Source organism: Rhinoderma darwinii, chromosome 2 (genome assembly GCF_050947455.1).
Source record: "Rhinoderma darwinii isolate aRhiDar2 chromosome 2, aRhiDar2.hap1, whole genome shotgun sequence".
Lineage (NCBI taxonomy): Eukaryota > Metazoa > Chordata > Amphibia > Anura > Rhinodermatidae > Rhinoderma > Rhinoderma darwinii.
This window is the reverse complement of record NC_134688.1, coordinates 64,753,254-64,780,360: the sequence shown is the minus strand read 5'-3', so window position 1 is coordinate 64,780,360 and position 27,107 is coordinate 64,753,254. Positions and strand designations below refer to the sequence as shown.

At 44.5% G+C, this 27,107-nt stretch overlaps 1 protein-coding gene across 7 annotated transcripts in view; it reads right to left on the bottom strand.

Annotated features, from left to right (window-relative positions):
- FRY (FRY microtubule binding protein) overlaps positions 1-27,107 on the bottom strand; it is a 420,217-nt gene that overhangs the window by 54,114 nt on the left and 338,996 nt on the right. For all 7 annotated transcript variants that reach the window (XM_075851697.1, XM_075851698.1, XM_075851696.1 and 4 more), the window contains 6 exons: positions 26,468-26,571; positions 13,876-14,061; positions 12,401-12,599; positions 7,831-7,952; positions 5,165-5,352; positions 3,109-3,203 (listed from right to left, as the gene is read on the bottom strand). In XM_075851697.1, the coding sequence (XP_075707812.1) occupies positions 3,109-3,203; positions 5,165-5,352; positions 7,831-7,952; positions 12,401-12,599; positions 13,876-14,061; positions 26,468-26,571 (894 nt within the window). The remainder of the gene's footprint in view (positions 1-3,108; positions 3,204-5,164; positions 5,353-7,830; positions 7,953-12,400; positions 12,600-13,875; positions 14,062-26,467; positions 26,572-27,107) is intronic.

Here is a 27,107-nt window from a genome sequence, read left to right as displayed (position 1 = left end):
CCTTCTCTTCTCACCTAACATGGTGTAAGATTCATTTGTTTTTATCACAACTGTAATCATTAATTGAATGATGCATATACTTGATCTACAGCTGTTGTCTCAGGCTGTACATCAAAATCAAAACTACTGGACAAACAGATTAATACTGATATTTTTGTTAATAATAACTTTTATCACCTTCCCTTTCCAAAATAATTGCTGCATGTTTATTTCTGCAATGATAGTTTCATATGTGTAATTGTTTTGTGAGCACAAAGCATAATCCTCGTACTTTCCGTCGTGAATTGACTGATTCTTAGATCAGGCAATGTTACTTTAACATTGATACATTCCTAGAACTAACAGGAAGTATCACGTTGCACTGTCACACTGTTTCCAATCTACAATTGTCTTGATTGGTCTCTATTCCTGTCAATCAGGAATTTTTAGTATATCTGGGCCGTGAGTCCGGCGGCCACCACCCCTGGAAGAAGCCGGAAGTTCCGGCGAAACGCGCGTCGGGTGTTTCACTATCAACAATGTTTCATGCTCTAACACTAACTCCGTTTTTTGAGACACTAGTCTCCAACTAACAACTGTGGCAGAATATCTGCTAAGAGACAGGGACTCCTCTATGCCTCTATCACTGAAGCTGCACATAGTACGTGCGCTCAGTCAATTATAGCAGCTCAAACTAAGGGACCGGGCTGCTCTGGACGTGCTGAGTAGCACCCAGACAGCTGATCCCGGCACACAGGCTTCAACTCCCTGGTCGTTGGTCACGAACGGCACTGTCTATTGTGTGCCGTAATGATCAACGAGCAGCTTCAAAGACCGCAGAGACTGTCATTTCAACAGTCTCTTGTTGACACTGTACACACAGTGTGTGCCTAGGGAACCGCAGCAGCCTGCAGTGGGGGACCGTGCTGAGCTGTACTGGATGTGCTGTTAGCACCCAGACAGCTGATCCGGGCTCAACACTGTAAACTCCCTTTCTGATCACGAACGGCACTACTCCCTGTATGCCGTAGTGATCAACTAGAAGCTCCACAGGAATGCAGAGACTGTCATCCTGAAAGTCTCTCCTCGATGCAGCACACAGTGTGTGCCCAGTGAGCCGTAGCAGCCTGCAGTGAGAGTCCGTACTACGCTGTACTGGACGTGCTGACAGCACCCAGACAGCTGATCTCGGCTCTGCTCTGTAGATTACACTGGTTCATTATTCACAAACGGCACTTTGATTTTGAGCCGTGTGACCATTGAGCCGCTACGTAGAGACTGTTGATTTAGCAGTCTCTCCATCTAGGCTGCACACACATTCTGTGCTCAGTGAGCTGCAATAGCCCACAAATAGGGACCGTGTTTAGCTGCACTGGACGTGCTAACAAGCACCCAGACAGCTTATCCCGGCTTTTGCCGTGTACTCTCTCTCATTTGACCGTGCTCAGCATTGTACATTGTATGCTGATATGGTCTATGTGCAACTTGACAGACACGCAGTGACTGTCACTTTACTAGGTTCCTCCATCGCTGGGCTAACATTACAGCCCGATGAAGGAACCTTCAGCACAGCATTATAGAGAATTGTGTACCACTACAACCAACTCAAGTTAATGCTCTAGCTGTGTAATTTCCACAACACTTTGCTTTAGCATATACAACTGTGGGCTAATCAATATATCAATATACATCTAAGATTTAGGCTACTTGTCCCATTACTCGCATATTTCCCCAACGGAGTAAGAATAATTAAGACATTTATTTGTCTATAGTGTCAAGTGAGGGGTCATTGGCACTACAAATTTTCAGCTAACATTGTTATTTTAACTATTTATTAATAAAGAATTTATTATTTTCAATATTATTTGATCACACTACTTTCCTCTTTCCCTTTCCTGTTACTATACATATATCATAAACCGGTGGTGTACACCTAGTGTGAATCTCATTGCTCCAACATATTATATATAAAATTGTATGAGGGTAATACCTATCAATCTATAAGTAATGTAATACTCTGCTGGTTATGCATTATGCAAATGCAGCGTGCCATTTCTGACCATCAACTCCAGAGACTCGCCAACATCTGCTGCATACTGACTGCACGTTACTAAGTATTAAGCTTAAGCAACATCCAATTGCTAGCTAAATCCGGATAAGTGTCTTGCAAATATTAATTGTAAAACACTGGGATAGAACACAAGGAAAGATACTTAATGACAATTCTGTTTCTAAGTGGGGCTACCAGATATAGTCTGGGGTGTGGCCATGTCAAAAGGTGTCCATACACTTACAACAGCTAATCCTGCGGAATCCACATACACATACAGGCTAGGCCAAGCATTCATGTGTTTTCAATGGGGGTGAGAGGACTAAACTGCTGCTAGTCCTCTGGCGGCGGCTTACCTCCTGCGGGAACAAAGGATCGGGCAAGCTTAAGTCAAGCATGCCCGATCAGTCTTTCCCCCGACATCTGGTGTCTGGGGAAGGTTGGGACACCCTCCATACACATTAGTCAGTTACTTAAAAATTGTCAGGTTTGGCCGACTTTCATCTAACCTATATGGGCACTTTAACCCCGCATTTATAAATGTTATGTGATATATTGGTTGTATTTTCCCTTTTAAAAATGATATACAGTCCAATATTTATTTAATTAACGCACAAGCATGTGTAAATAATCAAATATCTCATAATTTATCTCATGAAGACAACCCTTGTCTAGACCCCACTTGGCGATGAGCTGATTGCCCTGGGTCAAACCTCAGAAACCCTAGCAACTGGCTATACATTTCCTTTGCAGCGCCCACTGCAGGGAAAATTTTGTATTAGAAGCCAGTGATTCCAATGAATAATTGACCATGTAATTTATGGACAGGTTTGGTCATGATTATGATTAATCATAGAGACCTTAATAATTTTGTACATGCTTAACCGTCCAGTACAGAGAATTAGTTTTGAACTTTTTATAACTTGCCACAAAAGTTTTGAGAATCAGATACATTTAGCACTTAGTTAGAATCATTATTGTGCTATACAGTATGTTCTTGCAATGTTCAATGTACTATACAGCCAAAATGTAGACTGCAGCCTGCTATGGGTGACTATTGCTAGACTAATAATATATACCTGGACAGCACAGCCAGCAGATCGCTGTTCTTAAGGCAGTCAGCTAAGTTATCAACTGCGGCTTCCAGTGTAAGAAGGACTTCCATGACGTAGCCCTGCCATAATAAGAAAGAAATATTACATTCAAAATTGTTAATAAGTAATACAAGAATAAGATATGATAAATAAAGAAAATGCACAGTACCCTATGTGTACCCTCACCTTATGAACATAGATGTGATAGTTTACAGTTGGATCCTGCGGACCCACCAACACTGAACCCGTCTGGTCCGCGGGACTGACTGATTCAGTGTAAAACAAGCGATACAGCTGCTCTGTATAGAGAATACAGAACAGCTGTATCTCCAAAAGTAAAACCATTTTTTAATGAAGACTAAATACAAAGTTACACTAAACACACTGACTAATCTATTTATTTAAAAAAAAAATGGCCTCAAAGGTGTACATAGCCTTTAGACTAGTGCAAAAGAAAAATGGAAAATCGAGAAATGCCAAATCCCAGTTTACCCCCTGGCCTTCATGGCCAAATGTGCTGCCACATTTAGGATGTTGGAAGATCTCTGAACTCTAGATATCAATAGCGATTGTGTACATGGCTGGTAAGGGGCAATTCCAAATGTAATGTATTGACACTTTGAAGATGGCTGCTAAGAATCATCAGTGGAATCGTAAATGCCCAGATTGGAAATCTCTTGGTAGGGGGAGGTCTCCCTCAAAAGAGACCCGTTTTTTAAGAGTTCTGCATTGTGCCTTCCTTCTGTTATTCCTCCTGGAAATGTATGAATACATTGACTACTGGGTGTTACCATTCCCCTTGTAATTGGGGCGAGTCCCTACAAACTTAAAATGTCCAATCAGTGGCGATGATGTCAGGGTATGATGGGACACGCCCCTATTGACGAGGGGAATGGTGACACCCAGTTGTTGATTTATTCATACATTTCTATTAGGAATAACAGGAACGGCAGAACATAGAGATCTAAGAAAATATGCGGCAGCATTGTTATTTCATAGGGAATACAATTATTTACTAAAACAGACATGTTCGGACAGGTGACAGGACAGGACAGAAGAGCTTGACCCTAATATTTATGGACTCACCCATGTGAGCTAAACCTAAAGCAGAGATCAACCATAAATCCCCTCTACCATGATGGGAATAATCCCATGCTTATAACCAGTATGTAGTGGGAGGCATACATATGCCTGATGTTATGCAAGAATAACAAATTATATAATTTAACTCAATGGAGAACAATAACTTACAACAAAATAGAGTCTATGACACTCAAATATTTATAAAAGTATAAATTTTATTAAATACCAAAATTTAAAAACACATGTATCTCAATAGAAAATTCAGAGATGACTAACCACAGTGAGGTAATGGACACCAACTAGCAACAGTCATTAATACACGAAGGTACAAAAATGTAAACATATCACAACATGAGTACAAAAATAGAGTTTATGCCTTTAATGAAATATGTACACAGGCACAGAGAGAGAGATGATGTAGTCTCAATCTCCATGCATACATCTAACTTGTAATTGTTAGGTGAGGTTTAGATGACATTTAAATAGTATTTTAATAAGCTATAAAAATGAGTAGATGGCATATATAGAGATGAGATCAGTAATGGCTACCTGGCGTCACACCCTGACGCGCGTTTCGGCTCAAGGCCTTCGTCTCTGTGCCGGTGTACATATTTAATTAAAGGCATAAACTCTATTTTTGTACCCATGTTGTGACATGTTTAGATTTTGTACTTTTGTGCATTAATGACTGTTGCTATTTGGTGTCCATTACCTCACTGTGGTTAGTCATCTCTGAATTTTATATTGAGATACATGTGTTTTTAAATTTTTGGATTTAATAAAATGTATACTTTTACAAATATTTGAGCACCTGCCATAATCAGATTGCCACATCTATACAAGTATCATGGTCTGTGTTTGTAGGTTTTTTCCATAGTATTCTCAAGTTAACCAAAATTCTAAGGAACACTCTGTCACTGACATAGCAATTTGTGCCAACAATGTAAGCTGGACATACCTGAATTTCATCTCCATACTCTCCTATAACCTCTACCAACCTAGAAAGAAGGTCAGACAAGGCATGGGCAGAGAGCGGCTGCTTTAGGGCTCGAAGGATCTGGAAAGAGCGACCAGCATAATGTCTTGAAGAGCTGGCAAGTGCAGTCTGTAAAGCCACCTCACTTAGGTGCTGCTCCAAGTGGAAGCCTGAGCCAGAACATGAAACAAGATCATTTACAATTTATCGGACACTTTCATTAGAGTATGTAACATTAGTTAATAGTATTTTTCCAAAATTTTACAATATTTTTCTTAAATTTGGAAATTAATTTTGTTTTAAGAAAGAATTTTTTAAGACTGGATAGACAGACAGGTTATGGTTGTCAGGGGAACTAAATTTAGTTCCTAGAAAAAAAAAGTAGGCTCTTTTCACACATGTAGGGGTTCAATTGGCTATTCCGGTATTTTTGGCAGAAAAAATATCGCAGTCTGCAGCAATATTCTTGCCGTCAAAACTGGGACGCCAGCGGATTCCAATAATGTCAATGGGGACCGTTTGGATTCTTCTACTACGGATCTGTTATAAATAGAAGCCATGACGCTAGTGTGAACAGAACCTTAATGGGCAGTACAGTAGAGCCTTCTTAAAACAGATGCTATCTATTGAAATGTAATAAGAACCATCAAAAACAAGAAAAAACAAAAAACAAAAATAATAACCCCTAAGGGCTCATGCACACGACCGTTATATTCTTCAGTGTCCTATCTGTTTTCTTTGTGGATAGCATACTGAGCCACAGTGTTTTCATCCGATGAAGAGCCTGGTTCAGGCTCGAAACGCGTAATCTTGTACACTGCGATTACTTTTTATGCAATAAAACTCTTTTATACATGAAGACAAAAGAGCCTTTGCATTTTCCCTGAGGAACAGCACCACAGAGAGTCTCAGAGTAACTACTTATTTTTATACCTTTTTATTCCTATTGAATTATCAGCTTCCTTCGAGAGATTTGGGAAGACTCACGGCGGACAGTTCCGTGGATGGGATACATTGACTATAACATGCGTTGAGTTGTGCCTCACTGCACAACAAAAAAAGGTGAGAATAACTGCAAACACCACCCCAAAAAACCTAAGGTCCCCCACACATGAAGCGCTTGTCCCTGTTTTTTACTACTCTGTGTAACGAAATTCATTTGTATGGGGCACACATCAGTTTTTTTTGCGGATCCGTATATCCGTTCTGCAAATTATAAAACATGTCCTATTCTTGTCCGTATTTGCGGTCCTTCTCACCCATTCTATTGTATGGGTCCAGAATTATTTTTTTACAGACCACGGAAGCCACTAGGATTTGTGTTTTGCGGTCCCCGAAAAGAAATGTCATGTGCATGATGCCTAATGTTGAGTTTTACCCTGAATTGCTTTTCTCACTGAATTTTCTGAGCATGTTAACGTCCAGCAGTGTCAAAGTGGCTAATGATCCAGGAAGCTTCATATTAAAAAGTGTCGTGGATACAGATGATCTCTCATTCTGCCATACATGATGAATAAATTTGTTTTTAGATCTGGCTGGCAGTGGACTAGAGACGACTGATAGGGATCCCGTAGGAGGAGTCATTATACAGGGACACAGCAGGGGGCAGTGCAGCACCATGTCTAATAAAGCAATAGACACCAAGATCCACCGAAGAATGGCAAAAAATCTTAGACCATAAGGTATTTACATCACATAAAAAAATCAAATGAAATGAATGTGTATTTAGAAATATCGAGAAGACATGTAAATTCATCCTCTATGCACCTGCCTAGGGGCAGCCTTGAGGGAAGGGGCCCCTCTTAATAGTCAGTGCCATATTATAAATAATGCACTGGAAGTTAATTCATTAGTCTTCATTCAATACTTTTATACATGTGATGCAGCTCTGATTGTTCCTGGTCAAGTAATATTTACCTCACCGCTCTTCTCCCCACGGGCTCACATATAACTCCAACGCGGCTCATACAACGTACCGACGTCGTGCAGCATCAGGATGTTGTATGCGACGCACCACTGATGACGTTGAGTGCTATGTCCCATATAAGGCCTTGAGGCTACTCGGCATCTGGATCTTGTATGAGCCGAGGTGGAGTAATGAGGGAGCCTGAGGGGAGAAGAGGAGCGTTCAGGTGAGTATGGTTTTTTGTTTTTTTAACGGTTGATGGGGAGAATGGATGGCGCATGGCCGTCGTCGTTGCACTACAATTGTGGCGCATGGCCTAGCTGAAAGATGCAACACATTTATTAAGAGGCTTTCGCCACTAAATAAATGTGTCGCAGTTTATTCCAATTTTCCTACCATTAAGACCGGCAAATAAAATGCCATTTTTAATAAATTGCCCCCTTTGTGCTTACGGGGTCATGAGATATAAATCTTGTACTGATTAAAAAAAACAAAAAAGAAACAACACACAGAGCATTGGGATTTTTTTTTTTTTTTTTTTAGAGTAAAGCCGGTTTAAGATGGCAGCACAACCTGGACCCCAAGCGGTTCTAATGAACCAAACCCTTAAACACAGCCGTCTGACAAGGGCCTTAATCAAACTTTTATCGAGACACATTCAAAGACTTAAACATTACCCCAAAAAAATGGAAATAAAATAAAATTAAGAATGACATTTTATTAATCAGACAAAAAGCATTACCGGATTTCGAGTCTTTAAATACAGACACTACATGCCGTAAGAAGTTGGTGAGCTGATCTGCACTTCTGGAATTCTGGTTCTTGGGTGTGATATCTTCATGACACCAGAGTGGCCCAAAGGCCCTGAAAGAATGGAAGACCATACATTTATTGGTATGAGAGTAAATTTAATTTCCCTTAATAGCTAATGACCTTTCGTTTGCTAAGGCACACTCCGTTTTCTAATTATCTCCAAATAAATGCATTTCAATATAAAAGAAAAACCCAGATCCCAAAAGGTGCCTACAGCTTTAACTAGTATCTGTGAAACAAGCTTATGTGATATCAGTAGATGGCGCTATTGAATTCTATCAGTCTCTAGAGTTTTTCTTCCCAAACCACCAACTGGATAAACATTTTTTAGATAACTGAAGTGTCTTGTGATACATTATAAATGAATAGAGAGTAACTTTTATTTATATTTCTCAAATTTATTAAAACCATTGTCTCCAGTCCATTTTTTATTTTTTTTAGAAGGTTCACCCACCTCTGGGATCCCCAGCAATCAGCTGTAATCTTTGAGGGAACCTGCAGAAAGTGTTAAATTCCCATGCAGCACCACCACAGGAAAAATTAAGCATTACACAATGCCTATTACAATTAATGGCCTGGCCAGCTAACGCTTTGATGTACTGGGTCCTCCAGAGGACGAGACATTCTTTATAGCTGCTCTCACCACAGGCTAGGGGAAGCCCATTTATTAATTCTGAACGCCCTAATACGGGGTTAGAAAATAGACTTTCTAAAAACAAAACAACCTCATTGATACTACCTCATGCTGTAGACCAGGGGTGGGTAACGTCCGGCCCGGATCATTTGGTCTGGCCCAACCTCACTCTGACTGCCGCCATGAGTCCGCCGTACTCACTCACATTTAGGAGCAGAAGGGCTGACGGGCAGCAGCAGTCTGAGTGAGGTCGGTGCGTGACGGCCCAAGAGTGGACCAGTCCTGTCACCTGAACTGAGCCACTGACGTGGTCAGGTGACTGGACTTTGCCAGCCCAAGAGTGGACCAGTCCGGTCACCTGACCCGAATCAGTGACGTGAGGTCAGGTGACGAGACTGGTCCACTTCTGTCACAGTATGCCCCAACCTCACTCTGACCGCCGCTGCCGCCTTGTCGTTCCCTCCTTGGCTCCGTCCACCCCGCCCTACTTACTCGAAGTGAGGTCAGGTAACTTAAAGGGGCTTTTTTCATCAAAGACATTTAGGATATATCCACAGGATAATGTCCGATAGATGTGGGTCCCACCTCTGGGTCCCAGATTTATCTCAAGAACAGGACCCCTAAACATCGTTCTACCTCTTTGTGTTGTGGCTGATGCTTGTGATTTCTGACCATGAAGAAGAAAACAGCATAACTTGCTGAGCTACGTGGTTTCCGTAAGTCCCATTGTAATGACGGGGTAGGGAGACAGACAGGTGAGCCCTAATCTACCCGCCACTCAGTCCCTGCCTACTTGCACGACCCGTCCTAGGCGACGGCGTACAACTGGGCGACGGTCCCTTCGCTCAATATGTGCACGACAGACAAACAGACAAGGGTACACAGAAGCTAAGGGAAATGGGGTAGTTGCCCACGGCAACACCGTGAGTAACAAGAGTAGTGAACAAGCCGAGTCAAACCAGGAGTGTACGAGGTACCAAACGCAGAGCAGGAGAGTAGTCAGTAAAGTCAGGGTCAATATGAAGCAGAGGTCAATAGTACAAGCAGCCAGCAGCAGAGCCAGGAAACAGGCAGAATCACAGGCAAAGGAGGAGCAGGAAATGAAGGTATAAATAGACAGAGGGCGGGAGCTAGCTCCGTCTGGCCAGGCTGTGATAGGCTCTCCCACTTCTCAGCCTCCCAGCCCGAGTGGTAGATGATCGAGTCACTCTATCAGACTTAGGAGCAGGTGCAGACTGATTAACCACGGGCGTCGACACAGAAGCTGTGTCTGGCAGATCCTTTACACCCATAGAACTGAATAGTAGTTACAGAAACCGCGTAACTCGCATGCTACGCTGCTTCCGTAACTGCCATTCACTACTATGGGAGTTAAGGAAACAGCGTAGCTCAGCGAGCTATGCGGTTTTCTTCTTCATGGTTGGAAATCAGCCGGAACACAGAGAGATAGAACAGGGTTTAAGGGGCCCCGTTCTAGAGATAGGTGCAGGTCCCAGAGGTGGGACTTGCATCTATCTGACATTTATCATCTATCCTGTAGATATGTCATAAATGGCCCTGATGGGAAAACCCTAAGTAAGTAGGAACAACTTCAAAACTTACCAAAGAGACAACTGCTCCGGACTGACCGACACAGTAGCCACATCATCAATACCGGCTAACATCACACACCTCAACAAAGAGAAGCAGCTCCAGTCGTCACATTAGGGGTGGGCTAATTAAATGTTTGAACAAATTTAGCAGGTTCATTTTTAAATTGATCATTTTGTATGGCCCCCGAATGATGATATAAATATCCGAATGGCCCTTGGCAGAAAAAAGGTTCCCCACCCCTGCCGTAGACATTCCATAGACCAACAACAGGAAAGGCAGCCAGTAAAATGTGAGTTAATACAATAATATCCTCATGCCTTATACACTATGATCATGCCTTTTCCACTAAACGTATAACATCTTCATAGATTTTTTTTATTAAACTATGTAAAATTATCTAAATTACCCGTACTGGTTTTCTGAGCTGTACTATACGACTATGACTAAGAACCAGAGACACAACTTGCAATGGTTGTATTGGGAATTGTTGGGTAACGACTGCTTTATGCTACAATATGAACAATAAGGACCATCAGAAGATGATGATTTGGTTACCATAAATATATAGATCATCTATGAAAATTCTGATTGCTGGTAGTATCGGCTAAATTATTTACTCGTGTATTCCTTACCCAGAGGTTAGGAGACTGAAAGTACAGATTTTGGTCAAGATAATTCCCTTTATTTGACATATTATGCTGTACTCCATGGGTACTTGGCGCACAGCCATAAAGAGTCATTCGGCCATTTCTAAGAAATGTCAAGTATTATAATGCGATGGCATTACACAGATATCATATTGACACAGCTGCTGGCCATACACTTAAATTACTTCAGGACCAAACATGTTTTAGGCCAAGAATTGAAATGGTCAAATCCTCCATTCCTCAAACATCTATGGAGCCATGGAAAATGTCATATAGGGTTAGCAGACAGAGGGCTCATGCTGCTTATCTTGGGGGGAAACAACACAATCAGAAAGAAAAATCCAATATCTTAAATGGGTTTTCTTTGAAAGTTAACCTACCAGGAATAATAGACATTTGATCAGTGTTTCTGGGCCACCCTGATGTTCCTTATAACCTAGTGATATTAGAATTAGGTAGTTGTTGAGGTCCATCGGGAAGGGAATCATTTTTTCCTGAGGTAAAAGGTTGAGAAATTCTGCATTCGATTTTTGGTGGGTTCCATTGGCAAACTTCTGCGAGGGGCATTTCCCGGCATCATTTACTAGGCCAGACTATGACCCTGCATGAGAGTTGTAGATTTATGGCCCAAATCAATTCAGATCCCGTCATCCCGCGGGCACAAAACACAGCGGAAAACACCTTTTCTGCTTCCCATTGATGTGAGGTGGAACCGTGGCAAGAAAGCACATGGTGCCTTTTTTCCCCACGAGCGGCTAAAAGCCACTCGGGTAAGGAGAGCACCTCCGCCTCCCATTAAAATCAATGGTAGGCGGTTTCGGACGTTGTTTGCTGCTGATTCAGACGCTGTTTCCACATAAAAAAAACTCTGTGTGAACTGGGTCTTAAAGGGCTTGTGCACTTTCAGCAAATAAAAGTTATTTTTTGTATAAATAAGAGTTATACAATTTTCCAATATACTATCTGTATGAATTCCTCACAGTTTTAATGATCTGTTTGTTGTCATTCAGTAGGAACATTCATTGTTTACTTCCAGTGAATAAAATTCTGTCCATGGTCATGTGATGGACACACAGGTGCGCGGCTCATTACAGTATGTGTAACAGAGCTGTGTCTTTAAATGATCCCAGCCCCTGTATGTCCATCACATGACCACGGACAGAAATGGGAAGTAAACAATGAATGTTCCTACTGAACAACAAGCAGAGATCTTAAAAACCATGAGAAATTAATACAGAAACTATATTAGAAAATTGTATAATTTTTTTTAGAATACGAAAAAATTAATTACAATTTACTGAAACCGGACAACCCCTTTAGAAACCCTTCCAAAAAAAACCTAATCGAACGGGTTCGGCATTTGCATGCAGAGAAATGTACTAACATGTTGATCGTGAACAGAACCCTTCAAGGTAGAGCGCCATTAACCTATTAACCCTTTCTGTATTGTTCACTTTATAGAGAACATTGCTATGAGGAAAATAACTGGGTATTGTTCATGCTACACAAACACTAATGACCAGAATCAGAATATGATTTCCTATCACAGGCCTCATAAAAAGTTAGGGTGTCAGCAGCATATTTAAGAGTTCAGATAAAATAACCTCCTCCTACCGCACGCTCACCTGGTAGTCAGGAACTCTATTAACTTGTTGGCTTTTTCATCCATCTCAGCTGATGAGTCAACATCTTCAATCTCCTGGCTGATCTGGGGGATGTTCCCAATGCTTCCTCCAAGGCTGATACTGGAGGAGGTAGAACTAGAACTGAGGCCAGAGTCTGGCACTGGAGAAGACTGGTACTCCCGGAGAAAGTCAAAGCCTCCTGCCAAAGATAATACAGGAATGTAGCATATCTCCCTGCAGCACGCACACAGACACGTCTAAGGGCTCAGACAGGCTTTTTCTTTTCTTGCAAATTCCATATTGCAACTGATATTTGCAAACTATGAAAACGTAGAGCAATGTATAAGAAAATGTACAAGTGTTCATGTTTCTGTCTATGGTAGAGGGTGGTAGGAGAAGTGCAGTTAGACAGCATGGGCATCTGGTGATTGGGGGCAACAATAGTGATTAGGTGGGGAAAAAAATTCAACCAACTACAAACGTCCCAAATAATTCAACTAGAAGTACATGACATGGATTTAATCTAATTTCTACTAGTAAAATTAAAATGAAACCTACTATACACCATTTTTGTGTGCTTTTTAATCACATTGAAGGAGTTTTCTCACTTTATTAATTAATGGCATATTGTTAAGATTAGTTGGGGTCCTACTGCTGGGGATCCCTCCCATCCTCAGAATGAAGTAGCAGCAGCATTGATTAAGCGCTGGTGACCCATTGCAGATTTTCCCTATACAGCGGCTCCCAACCATCCGCCAGGAAAGGAACTACCACACAGCCCCTTTTCACTTGATCGATGGGGTCCGACCCCCAACGATCATATTCTAGTGATATGCCATAACATTCTAAAATGGGAATAGCCCTGTAAATAATTGGCATTTCCATTGTATAAACCCGTCTGATAAATTTTAGGGCCATTGGTAAAATGTTTCCATTGGTGGCCAAAAATCGATGTAGATGAAAAGATGCTCTGCCTGCTTAGTGATGGAAGGATCACAGCCGTAAGGCTGGATTCACACGAGCATGTTCGGTCCGTAAAGGACGGAACGTATTTTGGCCGCAAGTCTCGGACCGAACACACTGCAGGGAGCCGGGCTCCTAGCATCATAGTTATGTACGACGCTAGGAGTCCCTGCCTCGCTGCGGAGCAACTGTCCCGTACTGTAATCATGTTTTCAGTACAGGACAGTAGTTCCACAGAGAGGCAGGGACTCCTAGCGTCGTACATAACTATGATGCTAGGAGCCCAGCTCCCTGCAGTGTGTTCGCTCCGGGACTTGCGGCCGAAATACGTTCCGTCCTTTACGGACCGAACATGCTCGTGTGAATCCAGCCTAAAGAAACTTTCGCTATGTTGTGAATTATTCCAACATTTATTTCCAGCATTCATTGGATAGAAGACCACATTAGATTTCTTCCCTTTTTGTAAACATCAAACCTGATTGATGAATACGTCTGGGAATTTTTGTGATTACCTGTGTATGGGTATTCTGAGTGGCTGGAGGACTGCACGGTCAATGTTTTGGCTTCATTAATCTCTCGGGAATGTAGAAGAACAGACGCTATGCTAGAGAAATTACTATTACAGGATAGTGCAATCAAAAGGTGAAGTAGAAGTCGTCTGCTATGTTCAAAGACCTCAGGTCTGTAATGGTCCAGACCTAAGAAAAGACATAGGAGCAGATATTTAGAACCAGAAGACTGAATTTTATATAGAGCTGAAAATACAGAGAATTCATTCTCAAATCACATCTGCCCCACTAAACATTTTTCTAATGTACACATGTATCCACACAAAGAACAATTTTAGAAGAATTTAAAGGGACACTGGCCAAAACTAAACTTCCCACGTGTACCATTATGGTACTCCATCGGTCAGCCTCTCACCTGTTATTTTTCTTGATGCTTCTATCTCTATATCTCAGACTGGGATGGTTGCTTAACAGTAGTGTGAATCAGGCTCGGTGACACGCTTTCTCTACTAGAGTCTATGGAAATTCTTGTGTCACCCATCACATGCTTCAGCAGTTCCTGTACCACACTAGTTTTACACAGGGGGGGGGGGGGGGGGGGGGAGAGAAACTTCTATCATCAGCTATCGCTGATGCATAGACCGGTTCCTGTCACACAGGTATAATATAGAAGAATATAGTGCTGCCTCCCTGTCTGTATATTTATGGTTTCTCAGTGGATTGATAACAAAGCAGAGAGGAAGAGAAAGCTGGGGAAATCTAAGAGTCAAGATTGAGGCTTTTTTAAAGCACAGACAAGACAGCAGTTCAAAAAGTAAGTACAGGATACATAAAAGAAGTGTAGAGAGTGTGTTTACAGGTGGGAATGAAGACATGGAAAGTTGTGTTACCACTGGAGGTCTTCTTTAACCTATCAACATGCTTTTACATTATGGGTTTATTCAGAGAGCCATGAGGTACTTAACGGAAAGAGTGAAATAATAAGCAATACCGAAGCATATAATGGCTTTGACTAAGAACGCAATTGGCGTTTGAAACACGTAAGCGTACTGGTCCTTTATTGTATAAACATTATAAATGCCCCCAGTACATAAAGACAAAGTCCTGAGAATGTTTCATGAAGTGCTGCATCATACCGTTTGTTTGCCAAAGCACATAAGACCTAAATCACTGTCCAAGTTGTCTTTACTCTAAGGCATCATTCACAAAGCGCGTGACCCTGGTCCTTGTGTGTTGTGTTATGCATTGGTGTGTCTTGCGAGTGGCATGCATTATTCATGCACTCGCAAAGCACATCTTTTTTTTATTTTCAATCGAATAGATATGCAAATCACGCGCCACACAAGGGTGTGCATCCGTGTGCAGTGCGTTGTTTCACACATCCATAGACTTCAATGGGCGCGTAGGTGTGTGAAAACGCACCAGTATAGGACATGCAGTGAGTTTCAATGGGTCCGTGTGCTGAGAGTGATTTGATGCGTAGCACACGGACGTTATTCACGTTTGTGTGAATGGGCCCTCAATGATATTTGTAACTCTGAGTAAAAAATATAATTTTGTGCGAAGAGGTAAGGAAGCATATGGGAGGAAAGCAGGAAATTCTTCACAACTGAATCAAATATTAAAAGGAAGAAAACCCATAAAAATTAGAAAAACATGACTAAACTAGTACTCATACGATGCTGCTTTCTGAGGCTAATTTATGTAGGTAGACGTGTCCCCCTAAACAGCTATTGGGCTCTTTTTTGGGCTTATGGGTAGAGATGAGCGAACCGGGACAACCGAACCCGGTTTCGGTCCGAACTTCAGGAAAAGTTCGGTTCGCAGCGAATCCGAACTTTACCGGGTTCGGCCGAACCCGTTTTGACCGAACCCGGCTACATTTTGGCGCCTGCCACATGTTACATCTAAAATGGAGGATTACAGAAGATCACCTGACATCAGGCTACCCCATAATGCCTTGCAAACGGCTCTCCCAGCCAATCGGGAGGCAGCATAGGGGCGGGCTCAAGCCTGCAATAAAAGTCTATGCACGGAGCTCAGCGGCCATTTTACAGACAGGAGCTGTAGGAATAGCATCTCTGTGCAGTAAGGGAAAGCTTTAGGAATCTAAAAGGCAGGAATTCAGAAATCGAAGGGGCTCATCCACTACTCACTACTCAGCCAGTGTGTGAATACGCTTTTATAAGGGGCTCATCCCCGTTGCATCCAACTTGCAATACAGGCAGCCTTTGTAGTAGTGGTAGTAGTAGTACTATAAGGCCCAGCATTCCCTGAGTGCACTGCAGCGAGGCTGATTGAAATTCTCATTCATTGCCATTTGCCAAGCCAGTGTCCGTGTGTGAATACGCTTTTAAAAGGGGCTCATCCATGGAATAACAATCCAACTTGCCATACAGGCAGCCTAGTAGTACTACAAGGCCCAGCATTCCCTGAGTGCACTGCAGCGAGGCTGATTGAAATTCTCATTCATTGCCATTTGCCAAGCCAGTGTCCGTGTGTGAATACGCTTTTAAAAGGGGCTCATCCCTGGAATAACAATCCAACTTGCCATACAGGCAGCCTAGAAGTACTACAAGGCCCAGCATTCCCTGAGTGCACTGCAGCGAGGCTGATTGAAATTCTCATTCATTGCCATTTGCCAAGCCAGTGTCCGTGTGTGAACACGCTTTTAAAAGGGGCTCATCCCTGGCCGTTATTAACAGGATAACAATCCAACTTGCCATACAGGCAGCCTAGTAGTACTACAAGGCCCAGCATTCCCTGAGTGCACTGCAGCGAGGCTGATTGAAATTCTCATTCATTGCCATTTGCCAAGCCAGTGTCCGTGTGTGAATACGCTTTTAGAAGGGGCTCATCCCCATTGCATCCAACTTGCAATACAGGCAGCCTTTGTAGTAGTGGTAGTAGTAGTACTACAAGGCCCAGCATTCCCTGAGTGCACTGCAGCGAGGCTGATTGAAATTCTCATTCATTGCCATTTGCCAAGCCAGTGTCCGTGTGTGAATACGCTTTTAAAAGGGGCTCATCCCTGGAATAACAATCCAACTTGCCATACAGGCAGCCTAGTAGTACTACAAGGCCCAGCATTCCCTGAGTGCACTGCAGCGAGGCTGATTGAAATTCTCATTCATTGCCATTTGCCAAGCCAGTGTCCGTGTGTGAATACGCTTTTAGAAGGGGCTCATCCCCATTGCATCCAACTTGCAATACAGGCAGCCTTTGTAGTAGTGGTAGTAGTAGTACTACAAGGCCCAGCATTCCCTGAGTGCACTGCAGCGAGGCTGATTGAAATTCTCATTCATTGCCATTTGCCAAGCCAGTGTCCGTGTGTGAATACGCTTTTAAAAGGGGCTCATCCCTGGCCGTTATTAACAGGATAACAATCCAACTTGCCATACAGGCAGCCTAGAAGTACTACAACGCCCAGCATTCCCTGAGTGCACTGCAGCGAGGCTGATTGAAATTCTCATTCATTGCCATTTGCCAAGCCAGTGTCCGTGTGTGAATACGCTTTTAAAAGGGGCTCATCGCTGGAATAACAATCCAACTTGCCATACAGGCAGCCTAGTAGTACTACAAGGCCCAGCATTCCCTGAGTGCACTGCAGCGAGGCTGATTGAAATTCTCATTCATTGCCATTTGCCAAGCCAGTGTCCGTGTGTGAATACGCTTTTAAAAGGGGCTCTGAAATGTCTGGGAAAAAAAAGGTTGTGAAAGGACGGGGTAGAGGAAGAAACACCCATGCCGTCTCCTCTTCCAGTCCAAATGTTGGATCTGTTGGTGCCAGACCCAGTAGCAGCATTTGTGGCACAAGACATGTGCCCAGTTCCACTAGTAGCAGCTGCCATGTGCCTGCTAGTAGTAGTATCAGCAAGCCAGACTTGTCCATCTCCTCCGGTGGGCGGGTTACTTTAGACAATACGGCCATTGTGGACTGGTTGGCTGGCTCGCGGTCATCTCAGCAGGAAGACTCTGACGATCTGGCTTCAAGCCAGGTTTCGTTGGATTCCAGATCCTCTACAGTTCCTTGGCACGGTGACAGTAGTAATATAGGTATTTCTAGCGTTTCCATTCCATCATCTATGTCTTCGCTCCCCCTTCCTAGCGGGAAGCCATCTTTCCTGAGAGTCCTAAGAGACATCTCCTCGGGTGCGAAGGAAGATACTGAACAACATAGTGATGATGATGATTTGTTTTCCGCGAGTCAGCCAACGGAGTGTGTTGCGGCGGTGGTGGAGGTGGAAGCGGTGACCGAGACGCATAGCTGCGGTAGTGGGGGTGTTGGTGGTGGTAGCCGTGGTGGCAGACGCAGTAATGAGGGGGGGCATGGAGCCCGCCATGATGTCACATCACATTCACAACACAGTGACAGAAGTGGCGGGGATGATGAGGAAGGCTATGATGATGATGTTGTTTTAGACAGGACGTGGGAACCAGGTGACGAGGTGATGACGGCGTCAGAGGAGGAGGGTAGTAGTGGCGGCACTGGATGTGATAAACAGCCAAGCCGAGGTAGGGGCAGAAGTCAATCTGCAAAACGTTGCAGCGGTAGGGTCAGCTCAGGAGCCGGTGACGGCGACACAGATGCTGGTGTAGGTTCCCGAAAAAAGCCTGCCAGACAAGGGGCAAGCTCGGGTGGTTGTGGTGGTGGTGGTGGTGGACGTGGTACTACCTCTTTACGGTACTCTGCCGTGTGGCAATTTTTCTGTACCTTCCCAGAGGAGGAAAACATGGCACAGTGCCGTATCTGCAAGCAGAAAGTAAGGCGTGGGCAGGGCAGCAATGTAGGAACTACTGCTCTACGTAAACACATGGAACGGCATCACAAGGCCATGTGGGACAATCAACATGCCCCACCATCATGTACATCTAATGAAGACCCCTCTTCCGCTGCTGCTGCTGCTCCGAGTCCCTGTCATCTAAGTAGTAGCCAGGCCTTATCCACCATGTCGTTGTCATCATCATCATCACTGTCATCTAGTGCTCCTCCTATGTCCCGTCAGTTATCCATTACGGAATCGTTGTCCAATAAGCAACAATATATACCCAGTCATCCACTTGTCGTGCGGCTTAATTCACACCTGGCAAAGTTGTTGGTGGTGCAGTCGCTGCCGTACCACCTGGTCGACTCCGCCGGCTTCAAGCAATTGATGGCGTGCGCTCAGCCTAGGTGGCGAATACCTAGCCGACATTACTTCTCCAAAACAGCTGTCCCTGCCTTGCACAAGCATGTCGAGGAAAAGGTGTCCAAGTCCTTGCAATTATCCGTGTGCAGCAGGGTACATGCCACCGTCGACACGTGGAGCAGCAACTATGGGCAGGGACAGTACATGTCTTTCACGGCCCACTGGGTCAATATTTTGCAGTCCGATGCACCAACGCAGCAATGCCAGGCATTACCACCTCCACGCTTGTATGTTTCTAGTTCAACTCCGGACACCAGGCGCCTACCATCCTTCTCCTCCTACTCCTCCTCCTCCTCCTTGCCTTCCTCCTTGGAGGTCTTCCCGTCCCCGACAGGACACAGCGTATCTTCCACTCCTCCTCCCTCCTCTTTTCATAGGTGCAAGGTGAAGCGCCACAACGCTGTCTTACACCTGCTGAGCCTGGGCGAGAAAAGCCACACAGGGCAGGAGCTGCTGCTGTGCATCAAGGAGGAAATCGCACGCTGGCTGTCTCCTCTGAAACTCACACTGGGCAATGTTGTCTCTGATAACGGCAAGAACGTTGTGGCTGCACTGCGTCTAGGTCACCTGACACACGCTCCTTGCATGGCACATGTGATCAATCTGGTCATAACACGCTTCTTAAAGTCATATGTTGGTTTGAAGGGTGTGCTGGCCATGTCCAGGAGGGTTTGCGTTCGCTTTAGACGTTCGTATGCATTTAAGCACGCCCTCCTGGACTTGCAGCGTCAAAACAATCTCCCAGAACACAGCCTGATTTGCAACGTTCCAACACGATGGAATTCCACCCTGCACATGTTGGACCGTCTGTACGAACAGCGGAAAGCCGTGAATGATTTCCTGATGCAGCAGACGGGCAGCGTTTGGAGCCAGTGTAATTTCGAGCTCAGGCACTGGCAGCTGGTTAGAGACGCATGTCGCGTTTTGAGGCCCTTTGAAGAGGCCACACGATTTGTGAGCCGTGACGCTAGCGGAATGAACGATGTTATGCCGCTGATATTCATTATGGAGCAAACGCTCACAGCGATGATTCAGCAAAGGATGGAGGAAGGATCACATCTGGCTATGGATGTTGAGGAGGAGGAGGAGGATGAGGAAACAGGACCTGAAGAGGAGCTGGATTTGGAGATGGAATCACAGGAAGGGATAGGGGACGAGGCAGCCGCACAACATGACAGTGATGGTGGTGATGACGAGTCTGACGACGACCTTGATGATGGACAACCATGGCAGTATGGGGCGGAGATGGAACCAACCGGGCCCTCTGAAACGCTGGCCAGGATGGCGAGCTGTATGCTTCGTTACTTGCGCGCTGACTGTCGTATTGTTAGCATGAAGCAAAGAGATGACTACTGGATAGCCACACTTTTAGACCCTCGGTATAAAGCCAAAATGGGGGAGTTTTTTGCGCCTTCCGAGAGGGAGGCAAAATTGGCTTATTATAGAGAGAAGCTATGCAGCCAGCTTGTCATGGCTTTCAAACGGCAGACACCCGCTGCAAGCATGTCTGACCAGGGGGCCACTCTCCGCTCCCCACTGTCTCATCGTTCCACCGCCTCTGGCAGAGCTACCTCTGCAATAGGCGGCAGCCGTGGCAGCAGCGGCAGCAGCAGCAGCAGCCAATTCAGTTTGGAAAATATGATGACAACATTTTTACATCCAATACCCCGACCTGACACACATCGTAGCACTAGTCACCAAAGGGATGTTCACCATCTCCAGGTGCAGCACCTAAACAACCAGGTTCACTCGTACTTGGACTGTGCCCTTTCTCCGTCAGAAATGCTGATCCCAGACCCCATGGACTTCTGGGTCAGCAGATTGGATCATTGGCAAGAACTGGCCCAGTTTGCCATGGGTGTACTGTCTTGTCCACCCTCCAGTGTAGCGTCAGAGAGGGTATTCAGCGCAGCAGGGGGCTTCGTCACCCCTAAGCGAACAAGATTGTCCGCCAACAGCTTGGAAAATCTCACGTTTCTGAAAATGAATCAAGCGTGGATCGGTGAGGATTTTAAAACCCCTGTGCCTGATGCCACTGATTAGATCTTACATTGCTGCTGCTGCTGCCGCCTGCTACTGCCGCCTGCTACTATGGGATTCTGTCCTGTCCACTCTTTTTTTAATGTGCCGCTGTTGGTGCTGCAGCTGCTACTACTTCTACCACCAATCCACCCCAGTGCCGTCTGCTACAAGCAGGCCTGCCCCACCAGAGGGCTTTGTCCTGTGACTCTCCAGTCTCTTTTTTTAATGTGCTGCTACTACTGCTACTACTGCTTGCACCCTTGCTGTCTGTGTTGGCTAGTACCTCTACTACCACCAATACACCTACACTGCCATCTGCTACAAGCAGGCCTGAGGCCTGCCCCACTACAGGGCTTTGTCCTCCTGTGACTGTCCAGTCTCTTTTTTTTAATGTGCTGCTACTACTGCTACTACTGCTTGCACCCTTGCTGTCTGTGTTGGCTACCTCGACTACTACCACCAATACACCTCCACTGCCGCCCGTCTGCTACAAGCAGGCCTGAGGCCTGCCCCACCACAGGGCTTTGTCCTCCTCTGACTGTCCAGTCTCTTTTTTTTAATGTGCTGCTACTACTGCTACTACTGCTTGCACCCTTGCTGTCTGTGTTGGCTACCTCGACTACTACCACCAATACACCTCCACTGCCGCCCGTCTGCTACAAGCAGGCCTGAGGCCTGCCCGACCACAGGGCTTTGTCCCCCTCTGACTGTCCAGTCTCTTTTTTTTAATGTGCTGCTACTACTGCTACTACTGCTTGCACCCTTGCTGTCTGTGTTGGCTACCTCGACTACTACCACCAATACACCTCCACTGCCGCCCGTCTGCTACAAGCAGGCCTGAGGCCTGCCCCACCACAGGGCTTTGTCCCCCTCTGACTGTCCAGTCTCTTTTTTTTAATGTGCTGCTACTACTGCTACTACTGCTTGCACCCTTGCTGTCTGTGTTGGCTACCTCGACTACTACCACCAATACACCTCCACTGCCGCCCGTCTGCTACAAGCAGGCCTGAGGCCTGCCCCACCACAGGGCTTTGTCCCCCTCTGACTGTCCAGTCTCTTTTTTTTAATGTGCTGCTACTACTGCTACTACTGCTTGCACCCTTGCTGTCTGTGTTGGCTACCTCGACTACTACCACCAATACACCTCCACTGCCGCCCGTCTGCTACAAGCAGGCCTGAGGCCTGCCCCACCACAGGGCTTTGTCCTCCTCTGACTGTCCAGTCTCTTTTTTTTAATGTGCTGCTACTACTGCTACTACTGCTTGCACCCTTGCTGTCTGTGTTGGCTACCTCGACTACTACCACCAATACACCTCCACTGCCGCCCGTCTGCTACAAGCAGGCCTGAGGCCTGCCCCACCACAGGGCTTTGTCCCCCTCTGACTGTCCAGTCTCTTTTTTTTAATGTGCTGCTACTACTGCTACTACTGCTTGCACCCTTGCTGTCTGTGTTGGCTACCTCGACTACTACCACCAATACACCTCCACTGCCGCCCGTCTGCTACAAGCAGGCCTGAGGCCTGCCCCACCACAGGGCTTTGTCCTCCTCTGACTGTCCAGTCTCTTTTTTTTAATGTGCTGCTACTACTGCTTGCACCCTTGCTGTCTGTGTTGGCTACCTCGACTACTACCACCAATACACCTCCACTGCCGCCCGTCTGCTACAAGCAGGCCTGAGGCCTGCCCCACCACAGGGCTTTGTCCTCCTCTGACTGTCCAGTCTCTTTTTTTTAATGTGCTGCTACTACTGCTACTACTGCTTGCACCCTTGCTGCCTGTGTTGGCTAGTACCTCTACTACCACCAATACACCTACACTGCCGCCCGTCTGCTACAAGCAGGCCTACCCCACCACAGGGCTATGTCCTGTGACTGTCGTCCAGTCTCTTTTTTTAATGTGCTGCTACTACTGCTACTACTGCTTGCACCCTTGCTGTCTGTGTTGGCTACCTCGACTACTACCACCAATAAACCTCCACTGCCGCCCGTCTGCTACAAGCAGGCCTGCCCCACCACAGGGCTTTGTCCTGTGACTGTCGTCCAGTGTCTTTTAATGTGCTGCTACTACTCACCCTTGCCAATAAAAAGGGTCAATTTTTGGAGGGCTTGTGAAAAGCCATTGCTTGTTGCTTTAATGCTTTTACATCCATGTATGGAAGAACCCCGGCAGGCATCTGCCAATAAAAAGGGTCAATTTTTGGAGGGCTTGTGAAAAGCCATTGCTTGTTGCTTTAATGCTTTTACATCCATGTATGGAAGAACCCCGGCAGGCATCTGCCAATAAAAAGGGTCAATTTTTGGAGGGCTTGTGAAAAGCCATTGCTTGTTGCTTTAATGCTTTTACATCCATGTATGGAAGAACCCCGGCAGGCATCTGCCAATAAAAAGGGTCAATTTTTGGAGGGCTTGTGAAAAGCCATTGCTTGTTGCTTTAATGCTTTTACATCCATGTATGGAAGAACCCCGGCAGGCATCTGCCAATAAAAAGGGTCAATTTTTGGAGGGCTTGTGAAAAGCCATTGCTTGTTGCTTTAATGCTTTTACATCCATGTATGGAAGAACCCCGGCAGGCATCTGCCAATAAAAAGGGTCAATTTTTGGAGGGCTTGTCAAAAGCCATTGCTTGTTGCTTTAATGCTTTTACATCCATGTATGGAAGAACCCCGGCAGGCATCTGCCAATAAAAAGGGTCAATTTTTGGAGGGCTTGTCAAAAGCCATTGCTTGTTGCTTTAATGCTTTTACATCCATGTATGGAAGAACCCCGGCAGGCATCTGCCAATAAAAAGGGTCAATTTTTGGAGGGCTTGTCAAAAGCCATTGCTTGTTGCTTTAATGCTTTTACATCCATGTATGGAAGAACCCCGGCAGGCATCTGCCAATAAAAAGGGTCAATTTTTGGAGGGCTTGTGAAAAGCCATTGCTTGTTGCTTTAATGCTTTTACATCCATGTATGGAAGAACCCCGGCAGGCATCTGCCAATAAAAAGGGTCAATTTTTGGAGGGCTTGTCAAAAGCCATTGCTTGTTGCTTTAATGCTTTTACATCCATGTATGGAAGAACCCCGGCAGGCATCTGCCAATAAAAAGGGTCAATTTTTGGAGGGCTTGTGAAAAGCCATTGATTGTTGCTTTTACATCAATGTATGGAAGAACCCCGGCAGGCATCTGCCAATAAAAAGGGTCAATTTTTGGAGGGCTTGTGAAAAGCCATTGCTTGTTGCTTTTACATCCATGTATGGAAGAACCTCGGCAGGCATCTGCCAATAAAAAGGGTCAATTTTTGGAGGGCTTGTGAAAAGCCATTGCTTGTTGCTTTTACATCCATGTATGGAAGAACCCCGGCAGGCATCTGCCAATAAAAAGGGTCAATTTTTGGAGGGCTTGTCAAAAGCCATTGCTTCTTCTTTTACCACCTTATATGTATGAACCCTGGCAGGCATCAGCCGCCTAAAATGGTAAATTTTTGTACCTTTTTTAACAATGCAGTAAGCATACAACATGCACAAGTGCAGTGGTTTCTGTTAGTTATCTCCGTGTCCCATCCGTTTTCCTAGAGCCATACATGTTGGCGTAACTTTGACACCAACTTTGCATTAAAGACAGCTCAAAAGTACTTGGATACACTCATGGGTGACCTAAGAGTGTTATACAGGGCTTCTAGGGCTTTAAAACAGTGTTATACACGATTTTTAGGGGCTTTCTTGTATTACAGGTTCGGTCAGAACTAGTTCGGTCCGAATCGAACTTTTGCACGAAATTCGGCGAACTTGCCGAACCGAACTTTTCATAAGTTCGCTCATCTCTACTTATGGGAGATGCTATTTCTGGTGTAAATTCCAAAAACAATCCATTAACTTGGACTTTTAGTTTTGCCTACGTCTAAACCCAACGGGGTAAACATCTATGTGAATGCCAACTAAAATACATTTTCTATTGTGTCTTATCATTTGCCCTTTGTAACCTTGCACAAAATTCTAATTTGTTAGTTGCAATACTATATTACTGCCAGCAGATATCGCTTTTGCTTTTTGCGTTCCTTGACAATAACCAAAGAGACCTGCATGATGTTAACCCCTGCAGGATTACCAAATACTACTCTCAATTTTGTGCTTATTTAGAGCAATTAATCACATTGGATGTTTCAGACTTTATTAGTTTCAAAGATTAATGTCCTAAGTTTAGAACACACAAGTGGAAATCCACGAACACTGAGAAAGATTTATCTTGTTCTATTACGTTCAAATGAATGCATTTGGCTCCCTTGTTGATGTCTAAAATAGTTTGTCAAATAGAATTACTGTTTAATTACTGTTCAACGTTCATTTTACAATTTAACAAGTTTGAAAAATAAAAGTAAATCGCCACACAAACTTTTGTTGTCAAATCCAACACATGATACTCTTGAAAAGCTACTATGTATAATCTTAAATCAAAACACTGGTCCCTTCACACGCAGATTTCTGCCCAGAACGAGTTGATCAGTGCTCATTTAAAGGCCCGATGCCAACAGTATGGGGACCAAAGTTTGTTTACACGGGTAGATGTGCTGCGGACAACTTTTTTTAGGCTGCATAAAAGGTACAATCCCCGGCAAACGAGCGTTTGCTCGTTTATAGGCGGATTATTGCCACGTTAACACAGGCCAATGATCAGGAATGACCGTTTTAAGGTGCAAAAATTTTTATCAAAAAGGAAAAGGAATTCTACCAGTAGAGACAGGTTCAAGATAACGGTTACCTGCTTGAATATGGATTAAGTCCATATTATGCTCAAACTCTTCAAGTGTCTATGTCTGTTTTCATGTAGCAACGTTTAATCAGGGGGAGAGTTGTTTGAGGCCAAAGAAGGATCATCGGATTTCCCTGTTGGGCCCGGGCTCTGACAACATAACTGGCTCAGGCAGCAGCATGGCCCGAATGGTCCAGAAGAAAACAATCCTATCTGAAACTAACTTTGGAGGACACAATGGCGCAGAAGAGCGTTGCACTATTGGCGCAGTTCTTGCCACAATCACTCTTACTATTACTACCCCGTGTAAACAGTTAGATTACCATGTAAGTAAATAAGGACATGTACTGAAGAATGGGTCTTCAGAATAATTTCCACAGCTAGGTCCAAGGTATCACAGTCTGAAACTTCATTAAATCATGGTCGAAACGTATCTCACCATACTGATGTAAACCTCAAGTAAATTTAGTAGATCATGAAGAACTACGGATAGAATGCACACTTTTTATTGTTCGACTAATTGACTTCTAGCGCTTGGATATGCAGCATTTTATACATAAATTTTCCGCCCTCAAAATTGGTTCCTCCATTAAGTAGCCAGACCTACGTCTATAACAAGTGCTGAAATTGGCGAAACATTGGGAGATGGTACTTACCTAAGAAGAGAGCATGGAGCAGCAGAGGGAGGTGAAGGGCCCAGTCTTCTCTCACACTATGATCCACCACCATTTCGGTCATGAATATGACCGCAATATTACACCTAGAGAAAAAAAAAGATCACAATGGGTTCAACATCGTGCACTTTTTATTAGAACGGCTCGCTATGTACAATAGCGGATTTACAAATGAGATCTTGAGTACGATCCACTAATAAGGTCTTAATGCAAAAATCTTCAATAATATAATCTCTTGGATGTTGTGAGAACTCAAGATCTCAAGTTTTGTTAGAACAGGTCTGTTTTCTGTCTCTTTATGTGTTTTCGACACTAGCAGTGAAAGTAATGCAAAAAATGTCAGCAGTGATAACAGCGCTCACACGAGCAGTCTGTACACATAGCAACGAACTAACAAGACGCGCTTATCACCGCATTGCCATCGGACATTTCCTGTGTGTTGTTACTTGGGGTCTGAAATCTGCATTCCTTAAGATTATTGCTAAACCTGCCCTAGATAAGAACGAGACCGCACCTCACGTCTACTTTAGGCGTATGACCGCTTTGCCTCCAACAGGCAGTCAATGTCAGAAGAAAGGATAATGAAAGAAAAAACATTAGATGGTAAGTAATGTTTTTACCC